The 25701-nt window shown below is 44.6% G+C and overlaps 1 protein-coding gene across 1 annotated transcript in view; it reads left to right on the top strand.

Moving 5' to 3' along the window:
* TOR (target of rapamycin) overlaps positions 1-25701 on the top strand; it is a 184186-nt gene that overhangs the window by 124365 nt on the left and 34120 nt on the right. The window contains exons 36-39 of the mRNA XM_086491773.1: positions 11350-11418; positions 13139-13249; positions 13358-13498; positions 13581-13724. Of these exons, the coding sequence (XP_086347899.1) occupies positions 11350-11418; positions 13139-13249; positions 13358-13498; positions 13581-13724 (465 nt within the window). The remainder of the gene's footprint in view (positions 1-11349; positions 11419-13138; positions 13250-13357; positions 13499-13580; positions 13725-25701) is intronic.

Below are 25701 nucleotides of genomic sequence, written 5' to 3'. Positions count from 1 at the left end.
GAGCAGCAGAGCAAAGCACACACCTTCTCCCCGGTTGGCTGGTCCGGAATCGACGCTGAAATGTTGACGTATCAAGCCCGCAAGACCATATGGAAATGACGGAATGCTGACGTGGACTGGTTGTACAGAATTCCGTGTTTTACGACAGCCTTACGGGAGCCCTCTCTACGTAAAATGCTGGCAGGTTTTGGACTTGCTTTAGTTTACGCAATTTAGCAAGAGAAGAGAGAGAGAGAGAGAGAGAGAGAGAGAGAGAGAGAGAGAGAGAGAGAGAGAGAGAGAGAGAGAGAGAGAGAGAGAGAGAGAGAAGCTCTTGCTTTGTTCTAATAAAGCATAAGAGAAAGAGAGAGAAAGAGCCTTTGCTTTATTTTTATGAGGCTTTTCAAAATACTCAAGCTTTTGATTTTTACCAGCCTCTGGGGCTCTGCTTTTAGCATCCCTTGTACTCTTTAAATTTGTGGGCAGGGCCTCATAACTCAGAGCATCTGGACGGAGAGTTTGTGTGTGAGCGTCTGCCCGCACTCTTGTACTTTGAACACAGATTAATATAAAAAGAAATACCGAAAGGGGCGCGATTCTTTGGGGCCATATCTCTAGGCACGGAAGTCTGCCAAGCTAGTGTCGAATCGATTGTGAACTGTGGACTGTTTGAAATGATTATTTGTGGTGTCGCGGTTGATTCTCGACTTGGAGTGTCCAATTCCTTTACAACAAGTGTAATGGCTACATCCCTGCCGGGCGCCGCTAGAACTGCCTCTGCTAGTAGTCCCATCCGATTGGGAGTGATCTCGAGCTGCTCCGCCAATTCCGGTGAAATGATGTTGGCCTTGGCTCCTCGGTCAAAGAAGATCAGGGCTTCTTGGTCTTTTACTTTGCCCCAAGCTCGGCAAAGTTCTGTACTCTCGTCCATGGTGCTGGGATCAGTACCCACACAATCGGGAACCAGTCTTGTTTTCGTCTTGCCTTTTCTTCCACGATCCTCAGCCGCTCTCGAACTATCAGGCCTTTCGTCATCCTTGTCATTTTGTTCTTTTTGTGCCTTTTTACAGCACTTCGCGTAGATATGCGCAATTTTCCTGCATCCAAAGCACTTCCCCTCCTCTATGTAGCGAGCCCTCTATTGAGGAGTAAGTTTGGGTCGTGCATTCTTTTCTTTCTATTCTAGGTTGCCCTTTCTCTTTCTATTTTCATTTTTTGAAGTCTGTTCGGCTCTTGCGTCATGATCTCAACTGTGGGGTAGGTCAGACTGCCAGAGTGAATGGCAAAACCCCGTTTTGCATGGCTCATTAGCTCCTTAATAGAAGCTAACTTTTGTTCTAAGGAGTGATCTCGGATCTGTGTAGGAAGACCCAAGGTAAACCGCTCAATCTGTTCCTCGAACGAGATCTTCTTAAATGAACAGGCGGGTAGAAAAGAGCTCCAGAATCTCTCGCAATAAGCTCTACTGTATTTTTCTTGGTCATCCGTAGATGGTTCCAAGCAGTTCGTATGTCGCGTTCATACTCTCGAGTCAGCCATGAAGAAATAAAAAGCCTTTCGAATTTCAGCCATTTAAGTGGCGCAGTCTTGTTTAATAGAAGCGTGGACCACCAACTTCGAGCATTGCCTTTTAAGTAAGAGGCAGCTCTCCGAATCTAGAGTGCTCTAAGTAATGCCCTCCCGCGAAAGCGATGTCATACTGCTGTACAAAAGTCAAAGCCTTCGAAGCATCTCTATAACCGGAAAACGTGTCAAATTTAATTTACTGTCCACCTTCCTTAACCTCTTAGACTTTGTTGCTTTTGTCTTCCAGAAAGTCATACTGGTTGGCTTTATAAAAATCTTCTTCTTTGCGTAAAAGTTGTTGTCATCAGAGCCCAAACTGTCTGTAGACGAGTCCTCTGTAGAACTGTCAATCACGGGGAGAGATTTAGGTTCCTTGCCTTTTTCTTGCCCTTTCCGAAGCGTTGTTTTTTGCTTCGCTTTTTGCCTTTCCTGTCTACTTCACTCGAGTCAGAGGAGCTAGAAGAACTCTCAGAAAAAGAAGAAGAAGAAGAAGAAGAATTGGGTACTCCTTCAAATCGAACACGCTTCTTCTGCTTTCTTGCCTTTTCAAATGTAGATTGATGACCTAAATAACCGGGGAAGTGAGCACCTTTCTTCAGCTTTTTGTTGTCCTTTTTAGCTTTGTTCTGTGCGTCAAAAAGATAAGCAATACGTGCATCAACCACCTCTTCTAATTCTTGCTTTGTGTACATCCTCGGCGTAGGAGGTTCCTTCAGGGCCGGTTTGAGGGGTGGCTCTGTGGTTTTCCGCCACTGCGCATGCACCTCATTGAAAGAGGTCTGGCTCATATATTTTGCAAATTTTGGGTCCTTCGCAAAATTGAGCATCATCTTTGTTGCATCGCCGATCAATCGTCGACGCTCCATCTCTTCGAGCTCCACCTGAGTTGGCCGAGGCGGGCTATACTCCTCGCTTGAATCTTCGTTGTGATCTCTTCCTGCATCGTCGGATGCAGAGCAAGTCGACTGATCTTTGCCTGAAGCCATAGGTGCCGCGAAAAAAAAGATCGGATTGCCCGTAGAAGAGAAATCGGCCGTGCTCTGATACCACTGTAACAGACTTGGACACTCGAAGTCGGGTAGTTCACTGTTCTCAATTGATTCGACACTTGCCCGACAGAGCTCCGTGCCTCGAGATATTGGCCCCAAAGACTGGCGCCCCTTTCGGTATTTCTTTTTGTATTAATCTGTATTCAAAGTACAAGAATGCGGGCAGGCTCTCACTCTTAGACTCTGCGTTCAGATGCTTTGAGTTGTGAGAGGCCTACCCGCTTATTTAAAGATTACAAGGGATGCTAAAAGCAGGGGCCCTAAACGTGGTAAAAATCAAAAGCTTGGGTATTTTTAAAAGCCCTCATAAAATAAAGCAAAGGCTCTTTCTCTCTCTTTCTCTTATGCTTTAATAAAATAAAGCAAGTCTAACTCAAGCCCTTTCTCCCTTTCTACATTGCGTAAAATAAAGCAATATCGAAAGCTACGCCAGGCTGAAAAGCAAACTGCCGCAACTGTCCACGCAGCAGAGACTGTACGGATTTTCCGTGGGATGCGCTGCACAACGCGGGCCCTGTCCTTACCATTCTTGCCACGTCAGCAATGCTATCGTACAGCAAGTTGCGTCAGTATTCTGCCACGTCAACATTCCAGGACGAGGACTGTCGATGCGGGAGGTGTGTGTGTACCGGGCAGCCATGTTACTGATTTTTGACAGTCCGTGAGAACTTCGGCTTCTTCTACTACTCTTAGGGTTTAGGCCCCTCAGCCGAGATCTATGGGTTGGCTCACGAATTTAGCGGCTTGACACGTCAACAGTTTGTGACACGGTGCTTTTAGTACTTACGCTTTTGGGCATCCCATAAGTTTATAAGGACCCTTGGGGCTTCATTCTTAGGGAGCATGTGGACGCAGAGTCTCGGGGAAGAGGATCCTCGGGAGTTGTACTTTGCGAAGCATAATAATACAGAAATATTGAAAGAGGACCCTTGGGGCCTCATTCTTAGGGAGCATGTGGATGCAGAGATCCTCGGGAGTTGTACTTTGCGAAGCATAATAATAAAGAAATGTTGGGGAGCATATGTTAGTACCTAGTTCTACACCCACTATTGGGCATTGACGACGTTAGTGGGGATGTCGTGGTATTTAGTCAATACTATACATGATGGAGCTGATGGTTATATCGTCTTGTGGGTGACTACCATGGGTCTATACCTTGCACTTTCCTTCAAGGGTGAATCTGGGCTTATCCTGGATTTATCTAGGTATATAAATATTGAAAGAGACGCTAGTCTTTGGGTCAAGTGGATCTTGGCTCGAAACTCCTCTTCTCTCTCTCTCTAGTCAAGTTCAATTATTTGCAGATTTTGTTCGTGTCTTGTTATTGATTTCTCGCTTGGAGTATCCAAGCTTGTAACAACAGGGTCCAAATTGGCAGAAGAGCAACCTGCTGAATATTTCAAAGAGGGCAAGTGTTATGGCTGTGGTGAACAGGGACATGTCTTCGCAAAGTGTCCAAAGAAAGAACTAGGGGAAACAGCTGATAGTTCATTAGAGGGTTCTAACGATTCAGAATAGAGTGCCAATGGACAAAACAACAACCTAAGGTCCCACAACACAAGAAAAAGAATAGAAGGTTAAGCTAGGTCCATAATTTTGTCAAGAGCAAGCTTTTTCGGCTCTCGATGCAAAGTGCATGGGGAGGGGAACTTGGCAGATTCTCTTCAATTTTGAGTTGTACCTTTAAGGCTTTTGGATTTTTAGTAGTGTCTATTCATTAAGTGCACGTTGAATCCGCGGGTTGAATCTAGTGCAGTGCGTGCTGCACGAAAGGGGAGCCTTCCACTCCCTTGTCAGAGGTTGGCTAGATTGAATAAAGTCACTAATTTCTCCTTTTAGATTTTAGGGATATTGATGGTGTGACAATATTCTACGAAAATGATTTTATGAAAATATGTACATGGAATTGAAAATTTTCTAGATTGAATCGATTAGATGTGCTCTTTTATGTGTGTATTGTTAGAGTATATGTAGAGAAAGATGAAATGTCTGCAACATTTTGTTAAATGAATGATTTGAACTTAGTGCATCTAGAAATCTATTAGAGGTCAGCGAGATCTTGATGTGATGGCTAAGTGAATGTCATCCTAGAGCATCAAGATTTCTATATGGATGAGATGACTGAACATTGATGTGAGTGCATCAAGAGTTCCAGAAGGATGAGATGACTACATAGAGATCTAGGTGCATCAAGAGTTCTCGACTGGATGAGATGACTAGATTGAATGATTGAACCTTGGTGTTTAGTGAGAATTAAGTGTTTGATTTGTGAATTGCATACTCCGTGAATGTACTGTCTTGTGGGGGACGGTCATGGACATGGTTTGCTTGAAATTTTAAGATAGGATATGAATTTGATAGTGACCAGATTTCGTAGCTCAAGACATCCGTGAAAAGATTAGCACAATCTGGATGTGATTGCTAAATATGTTACAATGATCATGATTTGTATCTTGGATTCTCGACAAAGATGTAATTGATCACATGACTAATGTCTTTGTGCAAGTACTATATGTGTGCAGTCTAGTACATGGGTATATAGAGTCAGTGTGTCACAAACTGTAACAGACCTGGACACCGCAAGTCAGGAATCTGGCACGACACACGAGAGAATCACTTAAAACACTTCACAAACTTGATCACAATTCACTCGAGTCGACACGGCCCAGCATAGTTCTATGCCCAGAGATATTAGCCCCAAAAATCTGGAGCCCCTTTCGGTATTTATTTTTATATTAATGCTTGAGCAAAGTTACAAAGTTCGAGGGTCCTCTATGCTCAGTTGCCCTTCAGCAAACTGAGTGGAAGAGTGGCCCTGGGTTCATATTCGTAGGCCGATGGCCTTCAAACCTAAAAGCAAGTATATGAAAAGTTACAAACTCAAAAGCTTCACGTCCAAAAGCTGCCAGCGTGAATCTCGAAATCGGGACAGCTTGCCACGTGGCACAGCTAGCGCAAAATGCTGGATTTCTGTATTGCTGCGGAATTTCCATACTGTTCTGGCACGTTAGTATAACAACACGTTTCACGGGAGTGCCACGTCATCAGTTTGTGACATACCCCTCTCTTGAAAGAATTGTAATCGGCCTAGATTATGCCTGCAAAATCAGACATAAGCCATAAATGAGTTTAGTAGACACTGACTCTAAGTACCGAGGCACTAGTCGACACAAATCGAGCACTTGCACAAAGAAGACAATGACTGAACATTCACACCACATTCAAATCATATCACATAAAATCCATCCTTCTAGGACCATGATTCCTAGCAACGTGTTTAGCAATCGCATCTAGATCTACACCGGACCTCATTGATGTCGGATTAACAAATTCTTATTGCGATCATGTCGATAGAATCTCAAGACCGAAATGCTATAGTAATTTCATCTCTCAAACTTGTACTCAAACACAATCACATGAGTGAGCAACAAAATTGAGATTCATTTCCAGGAATTCCAGTGCACAAATCACACACTTAGTTCATGCTGCGTTCAGAAGTCTTGATGCACCTAGATTCCTGTATATCCATCTCATCCCTCGGTAACTCTTGAGGCCCTCGCCACGGTATCCAGTCGTCTCATTCATATCAAAATCTTGATGAACTAGAATCATTACCATAATTCATCATCGTCATTCATTCAAGGTTTAAACAAAATTCATGATTCTTATCTTGAATCATGATCGGGTTCATTCTTGAGCCGTCATTGCTCCCGCCTTCTGTCCATATCCAAATTTTCAACCATCGAAGAGATTTTTAATAGTCTTTGGAACACAAAAAAGCGTCAAAAAGCATGTTTTTAGAGGGTAAAAAAACAAACTCCTTGTTCCTGCAAGTGATCTTGAATTCCTTATGGCTTATGCCCTGTAAGACAGAGCGATGAAGACAAGAGCGCGCCCGATGCACGATGAAGTAAGGGTGGGATTGCCTAATAAGTCCGGGGTCGGGACATAGAGATTCTTTTATAAAAATTTCTATGAAATCCCTTAGCGTTGCCTTGCTCTGGCTCCTCTTTGGTAGGACTGGTGCGCTTTCAGAAAACCACACGCCTGAAGCTCTGATACCACTGTAATAGACCTGGACACCCTAAGTTAGGAATTTGACATGACACACAAGAGAATCACATCAAACACTTCACAAACTTAATCACAATTCACTCTTTTGCAGTAGTCCCTCGTGGCTTGACCAGCTTCGACAGTTGTAGAGGATTGGACTTCTTTGACTACAGCTTCACGCATTTCCTTGGTGACCGACCCAGAGGAAGCTTGCTTTCGAGTTCACATCCTCTTCTTAGCAGCCTGGGGCACTGAGGCTCTAGATGCAGTTGTAGGTTTCTCCTTTCCATTTGTGCGGCAGGGACCATAGAGAGTGGACCTTGCACATAGTTCTTGACTGGCTTTAGGTCCAAGCCATTGAGTTCTCACACCAAATAGGGGACCTGGGAGTGACAAATCTGGTACAGACACTTTGGCCATTAGCCAAGTTCAACGTGATGTCGTCGGATGCAGCAAGTTGCTGGCACATTGTGGTACACTTGTTTGCTAACACTCAAAGCCCTCCTTGCTATGTATTTGTACATGAGGATTCTTGGACGGAGGATGTAGCCTTACGAACTGCACGCTCGGCTTGGGTGGGACAGTCACTTCAGCAACGTTTTTCTAGAGGTCACTCGGATGCAAATTACTCCCCATCCAAGCCGGCCTATAAGATAGCAAGGTTGGCTGCTGTTGCTGCAGCATCTGCTTTTTCTCTATGAGGATCGTCTCATGGAATGTGTAAGGATTAGGAGGCCCCCAATTTCAGCGTCAGAGGGGTCGGTTGTGTCAAGAGCTTCAACGATGCCTTGTGGGTGGTGAGCTCGAGATTCTTATGCTACAGGAGCATCATGTCTGTGAGAGCTGCATTAGACGATGTGGTCAGATTTTGCTTGGTCAATATGAGATATTTTGGTCAGCGCATTTGGACTTGGAGGAATCGAGGGCAGGGTATGTATGACTATTGCGGACTCATGGCAACATGCCATTGTGGGCAGAGGTACTATTGTGCCACGCACGGCTCAGTGGATTAGTATGCAGTTTCAGAGTTGCCTCATGGGCTTCCTAAACGTCTATGCGCCCAATGTGGCAAGTGCACGAGTAGAGTTTTGGTCTCATATTGCAGAGTCTTTGCCGCATGCAGAGCAGTGTTGTGTTGGGGGAGACTTCAACATGTTGGAGGATCCCTATGATAGGATTGGAGGTAGTCATGCTACTACACACGGGGCTGAGTAGGGAGTTTTGGAGCGTGTCACAAAATGATGACGTGGCATGGCTGCCCGTGGACTGATTGTATGGACAGATGACGTGGTAGCAGGCAGTACAGATTTTTCAGATTTCCGATGGCATGCTGACGATTAGATAGTAAGGATTTCTACGTTTTGCGCTGACAACTGCTGACGTGGTAGGCTGTACAGATTTCCACAAATTATGCTGACTGCTTTTTGGCAGTTTTTGGAGCCGGGGATTATTGGTTTGAAGTTTTTGGATCAAGTTACTTTTGAGCTCACATGCTTTTTTGGTGCAACTCTCCTCGTCAGATAGATCTTTAAGGTCTCTTGGGATAGTTTCCTACGACGTTAAAATTCTCTTCTTCTCGGTGTGTGTGTGTGTGTGCGCGTGCACATAAAAAGAGGAAAATTGTATAACCTTTCTACCACCCAAGTGTGGTAGATTGGTTATGCCATTTCCCTCTTGAATAATAGGTCTTGAGTTCAACTCTCCTCATCTGACAGATCTTTAAGGTCTCTTTGGAGTTTCCTATGACGTTAAAATTCTCTTCTTCTCGGTGTGTGTGTGTGTTTGAAAGGAGGAAAATGGTATAACGTTTCTACCACCCGTGTGGTAGATTGGTTATGCCATTTCCTTCTTGAATAACAGGTCTTGAGTTCAACTCTCCTCGTCGGATATATCTCTAAGGTCTCTTGTGATAGTTTCCTACGACATTATATGGAAGTTTTCTAGGGATGGTGATATCATCCTCCTAGGGGACTTCAATGCCCGAACGGGCAACTCTCAGACAGTCTTCTACGACCCTTCAGATTGAGATGCTTAGAGAGCTGGATGTGGGTGAGTTGGGGCTTGACAGATGCTCACATGACAGAGAGCAGACGGAGTATGGGAGATACCTCACGGAGATGACGACTGCACATTGGTTAGCCATACTTAATGGCTTACAGCGATTTTATGGAGCAGCGGGTTCCACATGCTTTCCACACAGACACGGGACTAGTACAATGGGCTATGTTATGGCACAGCCGAGCTTTATTCCTTGTATTCAGGATTTCATAGTGGAAGCCAGACCAGTGGGCGTAGCAGTGGATCATGCACTTTTGACATTTCTGTTTCATTTCAATATAGTACAACCCAGACATCAAGAGGCAGGTCACATACCCGTTATACATTTACACCAGAGACCAACTCCGTTTATACAGAGGAGATCTATAGTCGTCTATGCACAACTGACCCTGGCCTCTCAGTGGAGGAGTGCACCCCTTTACTGACTGAGACATTGCATCGTGTAGCATCAGAGGCATACCCACACACTCAGCTGGGTCAGAGGCGATATTCTGGGAACATGCCCCTCTACAGTTGGTATGATGAGGAGCGCAGAGATACGAGAGCCCAGCTTCAGAGGGATTTTCTTTTAGGAGTCATCACTTCCAGACAATCTCGGATTGCTTCCTGGTGCCTTGTGCGACGGAAGAAATGAGCTTACTTGGCCCAGATGGAGCGAGACTTGTATCAGTTGTTCTTGAGTAGACTCAAGAGAGGCATGGCGATTCTTTCATGAGCACTCCCCTCCCCCAGTGATTACTTCTCCTGATGTGTGGAGCCAGTATGCCTCATCGTTATATACATTTCCTAGCCAGGACCCCCTTCCATATCCTACATAGCCATGCCCACCTACCAGCACCTTCTTTACCAGTGAGATGGTAAAGAGAGCCATTGACAGGATGAAGTCCAGCAAGGCATATGATCATGATGGTCTAGTAGCAGAGCACTTTACACATGCTAGAGATATGATGGTAGAGGTTCTTGCAGTGTTGCTCAATCGTGCCATGTGTGAGGGGTTACCTGAAACTTGGAGGTTGTCTACTATTGTGTCTATCTTCAAAGCAGGTGATCTTATAGAGCCTGTGAATTACTGCACTATTATGGTTGGGCACAGATTGGCACGGTTGTATGCATCCATTCTTGAACAGCAGTTGAGTAATTGGGCAGAGGGTGAGGGTATACGAGCAAAGGGCCAGTTTCAGGAGGGGTTTCTCCACTCTTGATCATATTCTGACACTCGGGCCATCATTGAGGAGGGCAGGTCACATGGGAGACGGATATATTGTAGCTTTGTGGATTTCCAAAAAGCATTTGACATGGAGAGCTCGATTGATGCGTAGACTGCAGGAGATGGGGGTGCCTATATTGTTGATTTGGGGGATTATGGCTCTATACAGATTAGTGATGGGACATGTACGCACTCCGGAGGGGATATCTTATTTAGTTTACTCCACCATTGGGGTGAAACAGCTATGTATGTTGATGAGGTGTCTGATTACAGTGACAGAGAGGGTGATAGAGGTGCCCAGCTGGCAGGGAGGTGGATCCCATGGTTGTCCTACTCGATTTGGTATGTATGTTGATGAGGTGTCTGATTACATTGACAGAGAGAGTCATAGGCAGGGACGTGGATCTCATTGTTGTTATATGCTGATGATATTGATCTCTTACTCACCAGAGGGTATGCAGTGATAGTTGGATGCATTACAGAGTTTTGCAGAGGATAGTGGATTGTCTGTAACCTTGGTAAAATCAAGGTTACGCACATGCTCACATCAGCTAGAGATTGAGACTGGTAGATTCAGAGGGATACTAGCAGACAGCAAGATATGCCGCTTATGCCAGTTAGAGCTAGAGACAGAGCTACATTACATATGTCATTGCACAATGTACTATGAGATACGGGGCCGTTTCCACTGCTTGTTCAGAGAGGGTTTCGGTCCTTTCTCTAGGGTCATGAGTTATGAGGATCAGAGATGTCTTGGGCTATATCTACTTGAGTTACACAGATATAGAGACACTTTACTGGGGAGACAGAGAGAGAGAGAGACAGTCCCAGAGACAGATTACAGATTTCTTTTAATTTTTCACTAGATATGGGACAGCCAGAGGAGCAGCCATCACTGCAGAGCTCGGTCCACACTCATTCGACCACTACTGGCACTCTCATTGACGCAGCACTGGAGCTACGGAAATCCAAACGGCCACGATTGAGGAGAGGGGCTACACAACATCGACAAAGACTACAGCAGAGGATTGGAGCCATACTCTCTCGACATTTAGAGTGCAAATGAGGATGGATTCTAGTAGTAGTATCTTTGTTCGGGTTTTTTTGTACCGAGACATGGTATTAGATTCACCATTTTGTAATAGATTGGTTTCATAGCCTATAGGTCATTTTGGCCTTTTGAAGACGTTAATATAACATTTCATTTCATCTCTCTCTCTCTCTCTCTCTCTCTCTCTCTCTCTCTCTCTCTCTCTCTCTATCTATATATATATATATATATATATATATATATATGTATAGACACACACACACACATGCAGCACTCTCTCACTCAGCCATTCACTCACTCAAGCACAATGTGGGCTTCTTTCTATCTTTCTGATAAAATCAATAGATGAGAGGAGAGAAGGTTATAACTTTGAAAATTTTCTTTAGGTGTTGGAAAGCTATGATCGTGCTTACAACAACATGGTCCGTGTGCAACAACTGTCAGAGTTGGAAGAGGTAACTTTAACCTCTTGCTCAAAGGCGAACTATTTTAAAAATATGTTGTCAAACTCTCAGCAATTTCACTTCATTTATCGCCAGATTGCATGGCTTCCTTTGATGTTATTGTGCTTTTGCACAAGATAAGTTTTATGTGTGGTAAATTGCAGCAATTTCACTTCGTTTATTACCAGATTTAATCGTTTATTACCAGGTTCATGTGTCGTAAATTGTTAGTTTCAGAATGCTTGAACCTTTCCTTTCTCACATGTGGGACTCTTATTCCAGTAAGAATTTTCTGGACATTAGGATTCTCAATGTTTTCAATTGCTTATGATGCTGTATTGTTATCAAATAAAGCTGCAACAAGCTCTCTGTCAACACTTTACTGTATGTGTGAGAGTGTACATACTCACACACAGATACACGTTTACACATAGTACACATGTATACATACATAATTATGCATGTAGCATGCACCGGGGTTTTGTTTCCCTACATTGTAATTGAATAGTGGTTTTTAACAGAATGTGTGTGTGCACGCGCTCTCACTTGTGCAGCTATGATTAGTGGGGTATACTTCAGCTTGTGGCCTTTGGATCAACTCCTGTTGGGGTTCTTTTGGCCAATTTCAAGGTTGGCAGAGTGGTTTATATGCCACTAGATTGTAATCAGCGAGTAGAACTTGGTCCTACTGAAATTAAATGGCATTGAAGGGACTCTCAAGTTGGGAGGTTAATGCATCTTGAAAGCATACATCAACCTGCGTCATCTGATGCACCTTTGGCAGTGCAAGAGCCCAACAAAACTTCTGTGGAGTGTGCCAAGTAGAAATTATATTGATGCTGATGGTTATATTTCTTTTTCCTAATGAATGCATGTAATAACCTTGGAGATGATTCTTTCTGTCAAACGTGTTTGTTTTGCAACTTTAAGGCTTAAATCCTAATGTGGATGGTTACAGGTTATACAATGCTATTTCACTGTCCTCTGTGATTACAGATTAAGGGAGCGATTATGGAATGTATGATAGTTTGATGGTGGAAAAAATGCTGTAAGGGGATATTGCATTGGCAGACTTCTCTTAAATGAAGGCTTTTCTCATGGAGACGTGTGGTAGAAGGGCTGCTTATCTTAGGCATGCTTGCTAGAAGAAAGTTCGTACATCTATATGCTGCAGATATTTGAAGGGCCAGGAAATAGTCTCAGATACTGTTGAGATTTATTCGTCTATAGATGACTCATCCTGTTCTCTTCAGGCCAATCCCATACAATTTTTGCAACCCTAAATTATCTATTCTAAGCAGTGTATTTTCAATGCTTATGACAGCATTATGTGGGTGTTCGCAATGGGGGTATTGTATTTATAGTTTAGTAAATTGAGGAAAACCTTTATTTTTTTGTTATTTTGTGTGTGTGTGCGTGCATGCGGTCCTCAAAGAGTACAGCCAGTAAATACAATTTAGAAAAGTCCTGGTGAACTCCACTGCTTTTGCTAGGAGATTCTTGGGCGGCTTTTAAACAGCAGTTTAGCTGAATCCTTAACCAGGATTTCAATCTTAAATCTGCTCTAGTCTGTCTTGTCAATAGCGTAAATTGTGCTCTTGATGGATTCACATTGACCACTTGTTATGAGTAGTATTAGCTTCTTTTTTTTCCCTCCGCGCTTAAAGAGTTATTAGTTATTAGATGCAATTTTATTTGTAAGATTTCCTAACTTTGCATTTTCCAATTACAGGTTATTGACTACTCATTGCTTGTGGCAACAAATAATGGGGCGGAAGGCCATGCTGCTCTAATACGTAAAATGTGGCATGATCGCATACGTGGCACAAAAAGGAATGTTGAGGTTTGTGATTTTTTGGAATCATTGTTTATTTTGTTTCAAAACAGAATCTTTATTCTCTGTTTCTACCATTTGCTGGAATTCTAAATTTTGCCCATATGGTTGACCAAGGTGTGGCATGCACTTCTGGCAGTCAGAGCACTTGTTCTTCCACCGAAGGAAGATGTGGACACATGGCTGAACTTTGCCTCCCTTTGTCGTAAGAGTGGTCGGATTAATCAATCAAGAGTGACGCTAGAGAATCTTTTACCGGTAAAATATTGTTAGTGTCATTTTACAGATCCTGAAGAGTTTAACAGGTAGTTTATTATTTTTAGTCCTCTTTCATTTGCAGCATGGCTTGGACAGCCCTGCTTTACCAAGGCCTTTGGAAGCACCTCAGGTCATCTATGCATATCTTAAGTATCAGTGGTTCTCTGGAAAGGATAATAAACTTGAGATTGATCAAAAACGTTCGGCAGCGTTTCATCAGCTACAGGTAAATACATTAAATCCTAATTTTTCCTTGTGCATTTGAGCTCATGTTTAGTGATTGCACCAGGAGATAAAAATGCTCATTAAGAGCAAGGCATTATCTATGGTTTGTATGCTGTCATGCTGCTCTCCTCAAAGTTTTGATAATCTCTGCCTATTAACAGTGTAGCCGAAAAGCAACTTACTTCATTTTCTATTTAAATTGTGCACGAAAGCTCTAAAAAAATTCTTCTGCTTTAATAACTTGCGCTCAAAAACTCAGCTCAGCTTAAAAATCAGCTATAGCTGAAAAATCTGTACACTTCTTCAGCAAATCTGTGCAACCTGTATTTGTAATGTAGCTTGGACGGTGGTTCTGACTTGGTCTGCCCCATCTGATCTACTCTACTCCAGTTGTCCATGGTTATGCCATGCCATCGTTTTGTGACATGCCCCCCTCATAAAGAAAAGTAATGGTCCTTGATTACTGCTGTGTACGCTAACACTGCACCAAACATCAGTAGACACTGTTAGCATGCCACATGCGGAGTGATCATGCTCAATGCTATGCAGCATACAAATGCCTTGGAATCGACATTTGCAATGTCTGAACAAGGAAATGAGAGGTGTGAGTAGTGTATAGAGCAGGTCCGGGGATATGGGACATGTGAAACCGCTTCATAACAGCCGTCATGATAGTTCCTGGACCTGTGTGCAACCGTTAAGCTGGGTTTGAGTAGAACGGCTCCTAGATTTGGATATAACCGTCATAACGGACCCTGGACTTCGTCCAACCAGTCTGGGTACGGGTCGTAGACTCTCGTCTGACCGTACAAATGACTGTTATAACAGGTAATGTGAATGTTCAGTTGCTGTCGTCTTTGTGCAAGTGTGCAGTCTGGTGCCTGAGTACATAAAGTCAGTGTCTACTGAGTGAGTTTTTGCCCTTTGGCTGTTTTTACATGCGTAATCAAGGGCGATTACAATTCTTTCAAGAGGGAGGTATGTCACAAGTTTGTGACGTGGCATGCCCACTTAGAAGGTTTTAAAGTTTAACCCAGACCAACTTGTGAAGGATGGCCATGACGTGAGTAATCAAGGGCGATTACAATTCTTTCAAGAGGGAGGTATGTCACAAGTTTGTGACATGGCATGCCCACTTAGAAGGTTTTAAACTTTAACCTAGACCTACTTGTGAAGTATGGCCATGACGTTGCAGAACTATACAGATTTTCCGCGAATTCCTTTGAGCGCTGACGTGGCATGTATGGATAGCATGGGTCAGTTTTAGTGCTAACTTTTGGAGAGCAAGTGCTTGTAGAATCTAGATGCTAAGAGCAATGATGTTTTCAAAATGTGTGTTGATGACAAACTCGATGGAGACAACTATTCATTGTGGGCTTACATGATACAGCATGTACTTGTTTCCAAGGTTGTATGGAACATTGTTAAAGGTTATTATATATGCCCAGGTTTTGTGGATCCAGGTTCTATGGAGGATGTTGCAGGTTCTAGCAGTGGGGAAGCACCCTCGGAGTATGCTCGTGCGTGTGTGGAGTCGGGAGGAGAAATTGCCTTTCCTCCATGGGTTGATATGTGCTAGCGGTGCCATTCTCGTGCGGAGATGCATCATGTGATGCCATGGCACTAGGTAGTAATATACAGGAGTATGTAGTAGTGGGTGAGTAGAACAAAACAAAGGGAACTCTACGCACGAGAGAGAGGTTATAGAGGCGTGAAAACTGACACACCCTCTTGCGCAGTGTGCTTAAATAGAGAGAGACGCGGTTAAATAGAGAGAAGCAGGATGGCTAACTTCGCTTGAGGCTAAACCGTCTTAGAAGAGAGGGAAACTTCGCGAGATATTGCTTGGCAAGGTGGCTTGGTTCTAAATCGCAGTTTCAAATTGTGGATGGCCAATTAAGTGAGACTTTTAATATATTGGCTACTACTATCGTTTGTTTGAGGTCGCTTGTCACAAACTGTTGACGTGTCAAGCCATTGAAGAACAGAGCCAACTTGCAGATCCCGGCCGAGGGGCCTAAGCCCTAGGAGAAGCAGAAGCAAAAGTGGCAGAAGAAGACGAAGCAACACAAGAAGTTTTACCAACTTGTAAAGTCTCGTCGAGTAGAAGTCTTACCAACTTATGGGACCCCGTCGTCCGATAGGGCCCAGAGGACCTAAATAGATTAAAATAAAGCAAGACCACACTCTCTTGCGTAGAAGATATTGACGCGGCAACTGTACGGACACCTGTGATTTGCGATCGCATTGCCACGTGGAAGCCAGTACGGATTTCCGCTATTTGTGCCGACATGCTGACGTGTCAGGTGTACGGATTTTTGTGATTTACGATGGGCAGCTTTGGGTGCCAGCTTTCGGGACTAGATGCTTTTGAGTTTGAAGCTTTTCATGTAAATTGCTTTTCATAGGCAAAGGGCCTTTAAATATGTGTAGATGGCTCAGTCTCTGGCACGCTCCCGCGTGGAGGTGCAGAGTCTGGAGTACCGCCTTTGTACTGAGTTCAAGCAATATAAAGAAATACCAAAAGGGGCACCAAGGTTTGGGGCGAGTGCTCTCTCAAGGTGGAACTCTACCACTCCCGTCTGTGTGTCGTGCAACTCTTTCAATTCAATTGTTATTAGAAGTGCTTAAAGTTGTTCAGTCTGTTCTTTTCCGTTAACACGTGGTGCCTGTCCCGGTTACATCCCTGTTAATATAACTAATACTATCGTTTGTGTGGCCTACGCATCAGGATTAGAAAAAAGCGAGAGAATTTCAAGGCTCCAATCTACAGAGGGAGATAGAGAATCTGTTGAGGCATCTTCGATTTTTTTTTTTGTTTTTTTGTTGTGTTGCACACATACATAATCACACGAGGGTTGCTATATAAATAAATTAATTTATTGGCACACAAATGACAATGTTAGTTATATTAGCAGTGACCTCAAACAAAATGCCAGTGACGTGGCATTTTGAGGAGGTGACGACAGCGACGACAGTGCTTGAGCAACACGACACTTGCAGTGACTTCAAACAAAATGTTAGTTATATTAGCAGTGACCTCAAACAAAATGCCACTGACGTGGCATTTTGAGGAGGTGACGACAGCGACGACAGTGCTTGAGCAACACGACACTTGCAGGGAGCGACCGACAGCCTGTGTGTGTTCGTGCGAAAAAGAGAGAGAGAGAGAGAGAGAGAGAGAGAGAGAGAGAGAGAGAGAGAGAGAGAGAGAGAGAGAGAGAGAGAGAGAGAGAGAGAGAGAAATGAAATGAAATGAAATGTTATATTAACGTCTTCAAAAGGCCAAAATGACCTATGAGACCAATCAGTTACAAAATAGAGAGAGAGAGAGAGAGAGAGAGAGAGAGAGAGAGAGAGAGAGAGAGAGAGAGAGAGAGAGAGAGAGAGAGAAATGAAATGAAATGTTATATTAACGTCTTCAAAAGGCCAAAGTGACCTATGAGACCAGAAAGTTACAATGTGGTGGATCTGATACAAAGTCAGAGTCAGAGTAACAAGATGACAACAATGACAAAAATGAAATGACAATAAAATACTATGGAATCCTAAACTACTAGGTGTGAACAGCAGCTAGCTGGGATAGCTAGATCACAAGAGATCCAGCATCGGTCGCTGGCGGATCTCATCAATCTCCTCCATGGTCAGTAGTCTGACCGGGCGTTGTGCATGTCGAGCCAAAGTGATCCGAATCCTCTGATGCAGCCTCCGCCGATGCTGTGTAGTTCTCCGCAGTCGTGGGCGTCTGGATCTTCCAAGCTCAGTCGCTCGGTCGATCAGTGTGCCTCTGGTGTAAGACGACGAGCTCTGCTGTGGTAGTAACTCCTCCGGGTGTCCAATGGCAGCTCTAAAGAAATCTGTGATGTGTCTTTGGGACTGGCTAGCCTCTCCTCTCATCAGGCTCTCTCTGTGTCTGCGTAGCTCGAGCAAAAACAAACCCAAGCATCTCTGATCCTCGTACTGCATGACTTTGGAGAATGGTCCAAAGCCCTCTCTGAACAAGCAATGGAAGCGGCCTCGTATCTCGTAGTAGACGGGGCAGTGGCATGTGTAGTGCAACTCTGTCTCAGGCTCGATGTCACACAGGGGGCATGTCCTGGCCTCTGCTGGTACACCGCTGTATCTCCCAGTCTCGATCCGCAGCTGGTGTGAAGATGTACGTATCTGGCCGATAGCACATCGTATCCCATGAGACAAGTGGGTGTCCATGTAACTCGGCCTCGTCACAAAGCCATCAACCGTAAGCTGGAGGAGATGCTCTCTGTAGAAAGCCATCTTCGTGCCCAGCTCCTGTGCTGGCTGTATCCATGTCCTCCTGGTGTCTAGCTGAGTCAAGTCCTAGCGGATGAGAGAGAGAGAGAGAGAGAGAGAGAGAGAGAGAGAGAGAGAGAGAGAGAGAGAGAGAGAGAGAGAGAGAGAGAGAGAGAGAGAGAGAGAGAGAGAGAGAGAGAGAGAGAGAGAGAGAGAGAGAGAGAGAGAGAGAGAGAGAGAGAGAGAGAGAGAGAGAGAGAGAGAGAGAGAGAGAGAGAGAGAGAGAGAGAGAGAGAGAGAGAGAGAGAGAGAGAGAGAGAGAGAGAGAGAGAGAGAGAGATGAAATGTTATAGTAACGTCCTCAAAAGGCCAAAGTGACCTATGAGACCAGAAAGTTACAATGCGGTGTATCTGATACAAAGTCAGATTAACAAAATAAATTAAACTAGGATAACAAAATATAAATACTGCGGGATCCTAAACTAAGCAGTACAATGTGAAGACAATATGGGAGGGGAGTAGAGATCCATCTTCATCTGCACTCTGGACGACGAAAGAGTATGGCTTGAATCCTTTGCCGTAGCCTCCTTCGAAACTGTGTAGCTCCTCTTCTCCATCGGTGTCGTATAGATCTCCCTAGCTCCAATGCTCGGTCTATGAGAATGCAAGTAGTGCGGGTAGACCTCTCCATCATTGGCTATTCCTCTGTCTGTTCTTTTGGGTGTACAATATCTAGTGTAATGAAATCTGTGATCTGTCTCTGGGGATGTCTCTCTTCAACTCTCCTCAGTAAAGTTTCTCTATGCCTGTGTAACTCAAGTAGATATAGCCCAAGACATCTTTGATCCTCATAACTCATGACCCTAGATAGAGGCCCAAAACCTTCTCTGAATAGATGTAATGTACTTCTGTCTCTGGCTCTAGATGGCATAAGCGGCATATCCTGCTATCTGCTGGTGTCCCTTTGAATCTGCCAGTCTCAATCTCGAGCTGATGTGAGGACGTGCGTATCTGGCCAATGGCACAACGCAAACCATGCGAAAGATGCGTGTCCATATAGCTAGGTCGAATCACAAACCCATCCCCCGTGAGGTGGAGAAGATGCTCTCTATAGAAAGCCATCTTTGTGCCCAACTCCTGTAACGGCTCTATCCATGTCCTCCTCGTGTCCAGCTTGATCAGATCCTGAAGGATGAGTCTATTAATCTCTACCCGTGTCAGAGACCTCAAAGGCTCAAGGGTGCTTGTAGAGAGTATTGAAAAGGAGGCAACCTGTCCATGGTGAAACCATGTGTCTGAAACCATGATGCCATCTGTGCATACCAGCATGATGTATCCCCATTAAGAGCTAATTGTCTGGAGGACTCTAGAGCCACCCTGTCATATGTGCTCTGGTAGTATGCCACAGACTGTGTACAAAGGAGACTGATCTGGTAAGCGCCTCAATCTCCATAAGGGGGGCAGCTAATTCCGCTCGAATGATATCATGCGGTACAGAAACCTTGGCTCTAATCGGCCGAGAGATCATAGATACTAGGGGCTTCTCCATACGCCTCGAACCATCCTGGCCTATAGAAGGTCCCCAAACATGCACCCCATATAACATAATAGAGGCAACCAAAGTATCAAAGAGCCATAACTTTGTCCTAGGTTCTAGTAACTGAACTTGCGAACACATCTCTCCATTCCTCCTAGAGCCGCACCAGCTCTAGTTAGTCTAGTCTCTGTTGCTCTTCTCAAAGAAAATCTCGGCCCAGTAAAGACTACCCCCAGGTAAGTGTATGCATCTGTATACTCCACAATCTCCTGACCATATTTGAAAGTAGGTACTGATCTCCTGACCCATTGCGGTGTGGTGTTAAACACCATAACCTTGGTTTTGCCTAGGTTTACACATAGTCCACTATCCTCTGCAAAACTGCGTAGTGCATCCAAATGTCATTGCATACCTTCTGGTGAGTCAGATATCAGCACAATATCATCAGCATATAGCAACAATGGGATCCACGTCCTTGCCAGCTGGGCACCCCTGTCACCCTTTCTATCAATGTAATTAGACACCTCATCAACATACATACCAAATAGATAAGGAGACAATGGGCAGCCCTGTTTCACTCCAATAGTAGAGTGAACTAGATCAGATACCCCTTCCGGAGTGCGTACATGTCCCACCACTGATCTACGGCGCAGCAGAAAGAGATTATGGGCCAGGTTGAGGAGTTATTAGAGAAGGGACTGATTCAGCCTAGTTCTTCACCCTTTTGCTCCCCAGTGCTCCTAGTGCAAAAGAAGGATGGCTCATGGCGCATGTGTATTGACTACCGTGCGTTGAATAAGAATACCATCAAGAATAGGTTTCCTATTCCTAGAATTGATGATATTCTCGATCGTTTAGAGGGTGCTACAATTTTCAGCAGGATAGACCTTAAGAGTGGGTACCATCAGATTCGTATAAGGTGAGAGGATGTGCACAAGACTGCGTTTAGAACGACATTTGGTCTTTATGAGTTTCTAGTGATGCCGTTTGGGCTAACAAATGCTCCTGCCACGTTCAACAGAATGATGGACCGGATTTTCCGTTCGCATCAACAGTTTGTTAAAACGTTCTTTGATGACATGATAGTGTATTCGAAGAATGAAGAGGAGCATAGGCGTCACTTGACCATTGTGTCCGAAGAGCTGCGCAGTCATCACAGGTTACTTGTCAATCCTAAGAAAAGTGAATTCTTCCTCGAAGAGATCCACTTTTTGGGCCACATAGTCTCAAAGGATGGTGTTAGAATGGATCCCGCAAAGGTTGAAGCTATCAAGACATGGCCAGACTTGAAGACTGTGCACGATGTCAGAAGCTTCTTGGGATTGTGTTCCTACTATAGAAGGTTTATGAGAAATTTTGCAGAGATAGCATGGCCTCTTCACGCATTGCAAAAAAAAGAGGTCACTTTCAGATGGACCCAAAAAAAAAATTCAGCTTTTAGTCTCTTAAAGGAAAAGTTGACTTCAGATCTAGTTATTGTTTTGCCAGATCTCAGGAAGTCATTTGTGGTCCAGTGTGACGCGTGTGGCAGTAGCATCGGAGCAGTGCTAATGCAAGACGGACGGGTAGTAGATTATGAAAGCCGAATTTTGCAAGGGCCAGAGAGGACTATGCAAGTCTATGAGAAAGAGCTCTTGGCCGTGATTCATGCGCTTTCTAGCTGGAAGCACTACCTCTTGGGTGCTGATTTTGTTGTCCAAACAGATCATTAGACCCTGCGATACTTCTTGACACAGTCAAAGTTATCCGAAAAGCATATGCGATGGGCAAACATTCTTTCCATGTTCCACTTCCAGATTATGCATGTGGAAGGCAAGAAGAATGTTGTGGCTGATGCGTTATCAAGAAAGCCACAAATTTCAGCTGTGTCAATTCCTTATCATCATGAGTTAGATGACATGAAGGAACAGTATACTGCTGATGAAGATTTTGCAAGGATCTTTGAACAGTTACAAGAGGGGCAACATCACGAGCACTACCTCCTCAGAGATGGTTTTATGATGATGCGTGGCAGACTTTGTGTCACGAGGCCACTGCGACATAAGGTCATGGAAGAGAGTCATGTCCCACCGTATGCAGGACATCGTGGCATTGATGCAATAGTTAAAGCGGTAGAGACATTCTTCTATTGGCCTACCTTGAGGAGAGATGTGGATGCCTTTGTGCCAGCATGCATAGTTTGCCAAAAGGTCAAGTTTGACAGGCAAAAGGCACCAAGGTTGTTACAACCACTGCCGATTCCGGATAAGCCATGGGAAAGCATTGCTATGGACTTTATCTTTGATCTTCCAAGGACGCCAACAGGGAATGATGGTATATGGACCATTATCTGCAGGTTCAGCAAGCAGGCCCATTTTATTCCTGTCAGGAAGAAGATAAAATTTGATCAGATGGCACGCTTGTTCATGTACAATGTGTTTAAGTACCATGGAATGCCACTATCGATTATCAGTGATCGTGATCCTCGCATGACCAGTTTGTTCTGGAGAGGATTGTTTGAGAACATGGGCACTACGCTCAAGTTTTCATCTTCGTTTCATCCACAAACTGATGGACAGTCAGAAGAGGCTAATTCTAATGTCTTAGATCTGCTGAAATGCTATGTATCAGATAATAAGGGCAAGTGGGAACAGTATTTGCCTATGCTTGAGTATGCGTACAATAATACGGTGCATTCGTCTACTGGCAAAGCACCTTTTGAAATTGTTGAAGGCGGCAAAAAGGTTCCTCCCATTTTGCATACAAAGGACAAGATCTTTGAGGCAGATCGATATGTTGAGAACATGGATGAGATGTATAAGAAGATTAAAGTTGCCTTGGAGAAGACTCAGGCAAAGCAGAAAAAGGCTGCTGATCGTCACCGTCGTGAATTGCTACTATCACCTGGTGATTGGGTTCTCTTAAGGTTCGAAAAGGCAAGGTTAAAGAAGATGAAGGGCAAGGAACGGCTGTTTCCTAAGCTCAACATGCATTACTATGGGCCTTTTCAAGTGCTTGACAAGATCAGCGATGTGGCTTACAGGCTGAAATTGCCTGATGCGTAGAAGATTCATAATGCGTTTCACGTGAGTCTTCTAAGACCCTTCGTGGGTGATGTGCCAGAAGATATGCCAGATGAGGATCAGCCAGAAGTTGAGGAACTTGATGAGATCCTGGTACCTGAGCAAGTTTTGGCACATAAGGACAGAAAAGTTAAAGGAAAAGTTGCAAGACGCTATTTGGTGAAGTTCAAGAACTACTCGCCTATGGATGCAAAGTGGATGGAAGAGTATGAACTGTCAGAGTCACCAAATGTATTGCAGCTTTACCTTGAAGCCTTTGGGTTACAGCCTACTTATACCCCAACCCAACGTGTGCAAAGGAGGGGTAATGATAGAGCTAGTACATGAAATGTACATATGAATTCAGTGCCATAGATGGAAATGGCAAAAGTATGAAGGTCTCATTAAGTCATTTGTATCTATGTATGTTACGACCTTTCTTGCGGATACATGCGATGATAAAAGAGTGTTAATAGCACAAGATCATCAATGGCGTGTATTTATGGTATGCAATCGAGGACGTTTGCGATTTCAAGAGGGGGGTATGTCACGAGGACGTGGCAGTTATTAACCATGTCACAAAGATGTGGCTACTGCTAACCTTGGTTGTTGGTTTCTTTCCAATGGGGTTTATTTTATTTGTTTTGAGACCCTCTTTTTGAAGTAGCAAACGGTCGGACATTGTATGGCCAATGTGAACGGTAGATTCACCCGCAGACGGAAAGTGGTCGGTACTGGAATTCGTATGGTAAGAGGATGTCTAGGCTCAGAGCAAGATCATAGAGGTTCCCCCGTCACACTTAGCAAGTTTGTGGATACTAGGAAGTGAACTCAATTAAGGCGTGAAGTCAAGGTGGGACTACCAACTGAAAGTATCCGATAGTTGGGCCACATTGCATTCTTGGATGCGGTCCTAATGAGGATAGATGGTGAGAAGACCAGTGGGAGCCCAACGGAAGCATCTCCTAAAATTTAGGGAACTGCTATTTTGGGCCGTGAAATGTGTTCGCGTCATTACCTCCGGTATGACTAGGGGAACATTTTATAACTCTGCTGCGAAGTCAACTGACGCATCGGTTGGGATATTTTTAAGCGGCGAACCCGAAACGGGAAAATGCTTGAAAATGCGCCAAGTGGCAAATTCTCATGCACTTGCCTCTCGCAGAAAAATGGGCGCTGATTTTTAAGCTGGGAGAGGCCTCATTATGCAATCTGTCACAGGTTAAGAGCTATGGAGTGCTTCCTTTCCCTCTTATGTACAGTGTGGTGCTAGGAGTGATACCCTGCACACTACACACTGCCCTCTCTCTCCCCTACGAGCAGTATGTTATGCCCCACTGGTGGGCTTTTCATTTGACCAATGTACAGTTATGTGGGTTCATGCGCGATTGCTGAGGCAAGAGCCTCTTGCACAGGTACTGGATTAGCTAGCAGCTAATCCCCCGCAAGTACAGGTGAATTCGGAGAGGTTTCACGCGAGAAATCTCCTCCTATTCAAAGGGCAAGTAGCCCTACAGGTGCGGGAGCTCAAGGGCTTGCTACAAATGCGACCGGCACGCGAAACGGAGCCCAAAACAGGGAATTACATCTTGTTGTTTATTTTTGCAGGTTTAGGGTTTCGGCCCTAATACCCTCAGGAGGTTCGGGGGCGCAAGGGGACCGTTGTACAGGTGAACTGATGCATTTTCGGGGCAGAAAACAGAGAATTCAGTGTGCTGCAGATTCTCGCCAGGTTTTGCAAAGTGTCCGTATGCGTCGGGAAAGTCACCTATTGTGTGGGGATACTGACTGTGAAGCGTCCTAGTACAGTTATGTTGCTGAAATCGGGCCAGAACAGGTGATTCTTAGCCTAGATTGTGCGGGGCAGCTTGTGGGAGATCACAGGTTTTATTCCCTTTGATAAAGAATAAAGAAATACCGAAAGGGGCGCCAATTTTGGGGCCTACAGGTTGTCGGTGTCTGCTCGGAGCATTCTAGCTTCCGAGCTGTGTGTGTGATCAAGTGTTAATTCCCGTCACAGGTCTCCTTTGCAAAGTGCTCTGTGTGTGTGTCTAAAGTAAAGAATTTCGGGTGAAAGCCAACGCCTACCGCCCTACGGGCCGGTTTCAGCCTTCCCGGTCCTCATCCTGTCGATGGCCCTTTGTACCATCTCAGGTCGTAGCTGGGCAAGGCTTGGTAGGGTCTGGAAGGGGTTCCTGTCCAGGAACCGTATATAATGATGTCGCATATTCGCCCCACACATCAGGTGAAGTAATCACTGGGGGAGGGGAGTGCTCATGGAAGAGTCGCCATGCCTCTTCTGAGTCCCTACTCAAGAACATCTGATATAAGTCTCGCTCCATCTGAGCTAGGTAAGCTCGCTTCTTCTGTCGCACAAGGCGTCGGAGAGCGATCCGAGACTGTCTGTAAGTGATGACTCCTAAAAGAAGATCCCTCTGAAGTTGGGCTCTCATCTCTCTGCACTCGTTATCATACCAACTATTCTGGGGCATGCTCCCAAAATGTCGTCTCTAGTGTCTCAGTCACTAGAGTGGTGCACTCCTCCACTGAGAGGCCTATACTATTTGTGCCAGTTGTGCCTTCGTGTAGACGGTCCCAGATCTCCTGTGTATAAACGAAATCAGTCTCTGGAGTAAATGTATAGCGGATGTGTGACCTGCCTCCTGATGTCTGGGTTGTACTATACTGAAATTTAACGGACAGCGTCAAGAGGGCATGATCTACTGCTATGCCCACTGGCCTGGCTCCCACTAGCCTGGCTCCGACTGTGAAATCTTGAATTGAGGGACAAAGCTCAGTTGTGTCATAACATAATCCAACTTACTGGCCCCATGCTTGTGTGGAAAGCATGTGAAACCGACTGCTTCGGGAAATCGTTGTAAACCATTAAGTATGGCTAATCCATGTGTAGTCGTCATTTCCATGAGGTATCTCCCATACTGCGTCTGCTCTCTGTCATCTGAGCATCTGTCCAGTCCCAACTCACCCACATCCATCTCTCTAAGTATCTCATCTGAAGTGTCGTAGAAGACTGTCTGCGAGTTGCCCATTCGGGCATTGAAAGTCCCCTAGGAGAGTGATATCACCATCCCTAGAAAACTCCCATATGTCATCATCTAGAATAGAGAAAGGTGATTGCCCTCTGGATG

Source organism: Adiantum capillus-veneris, chromosome 2, assembly GCF_014529385.1.
Source record: "Adiantum capillus-veneris isolate H3 chromosome 2, ASM1452938v2, whole genome shotgun sequence".
NCBI classification, from domain to species: domain Eukaryota; kingdom Viridiplantae; phylum Streptophyta; class Polypodiopsida; order Polypodiales; family Pteridaceae; genus Adiantum; species Adiantum capillus-veneris.
This window is presented reverse-complemented; position numbering and strand designations above follow the sequence as displayed.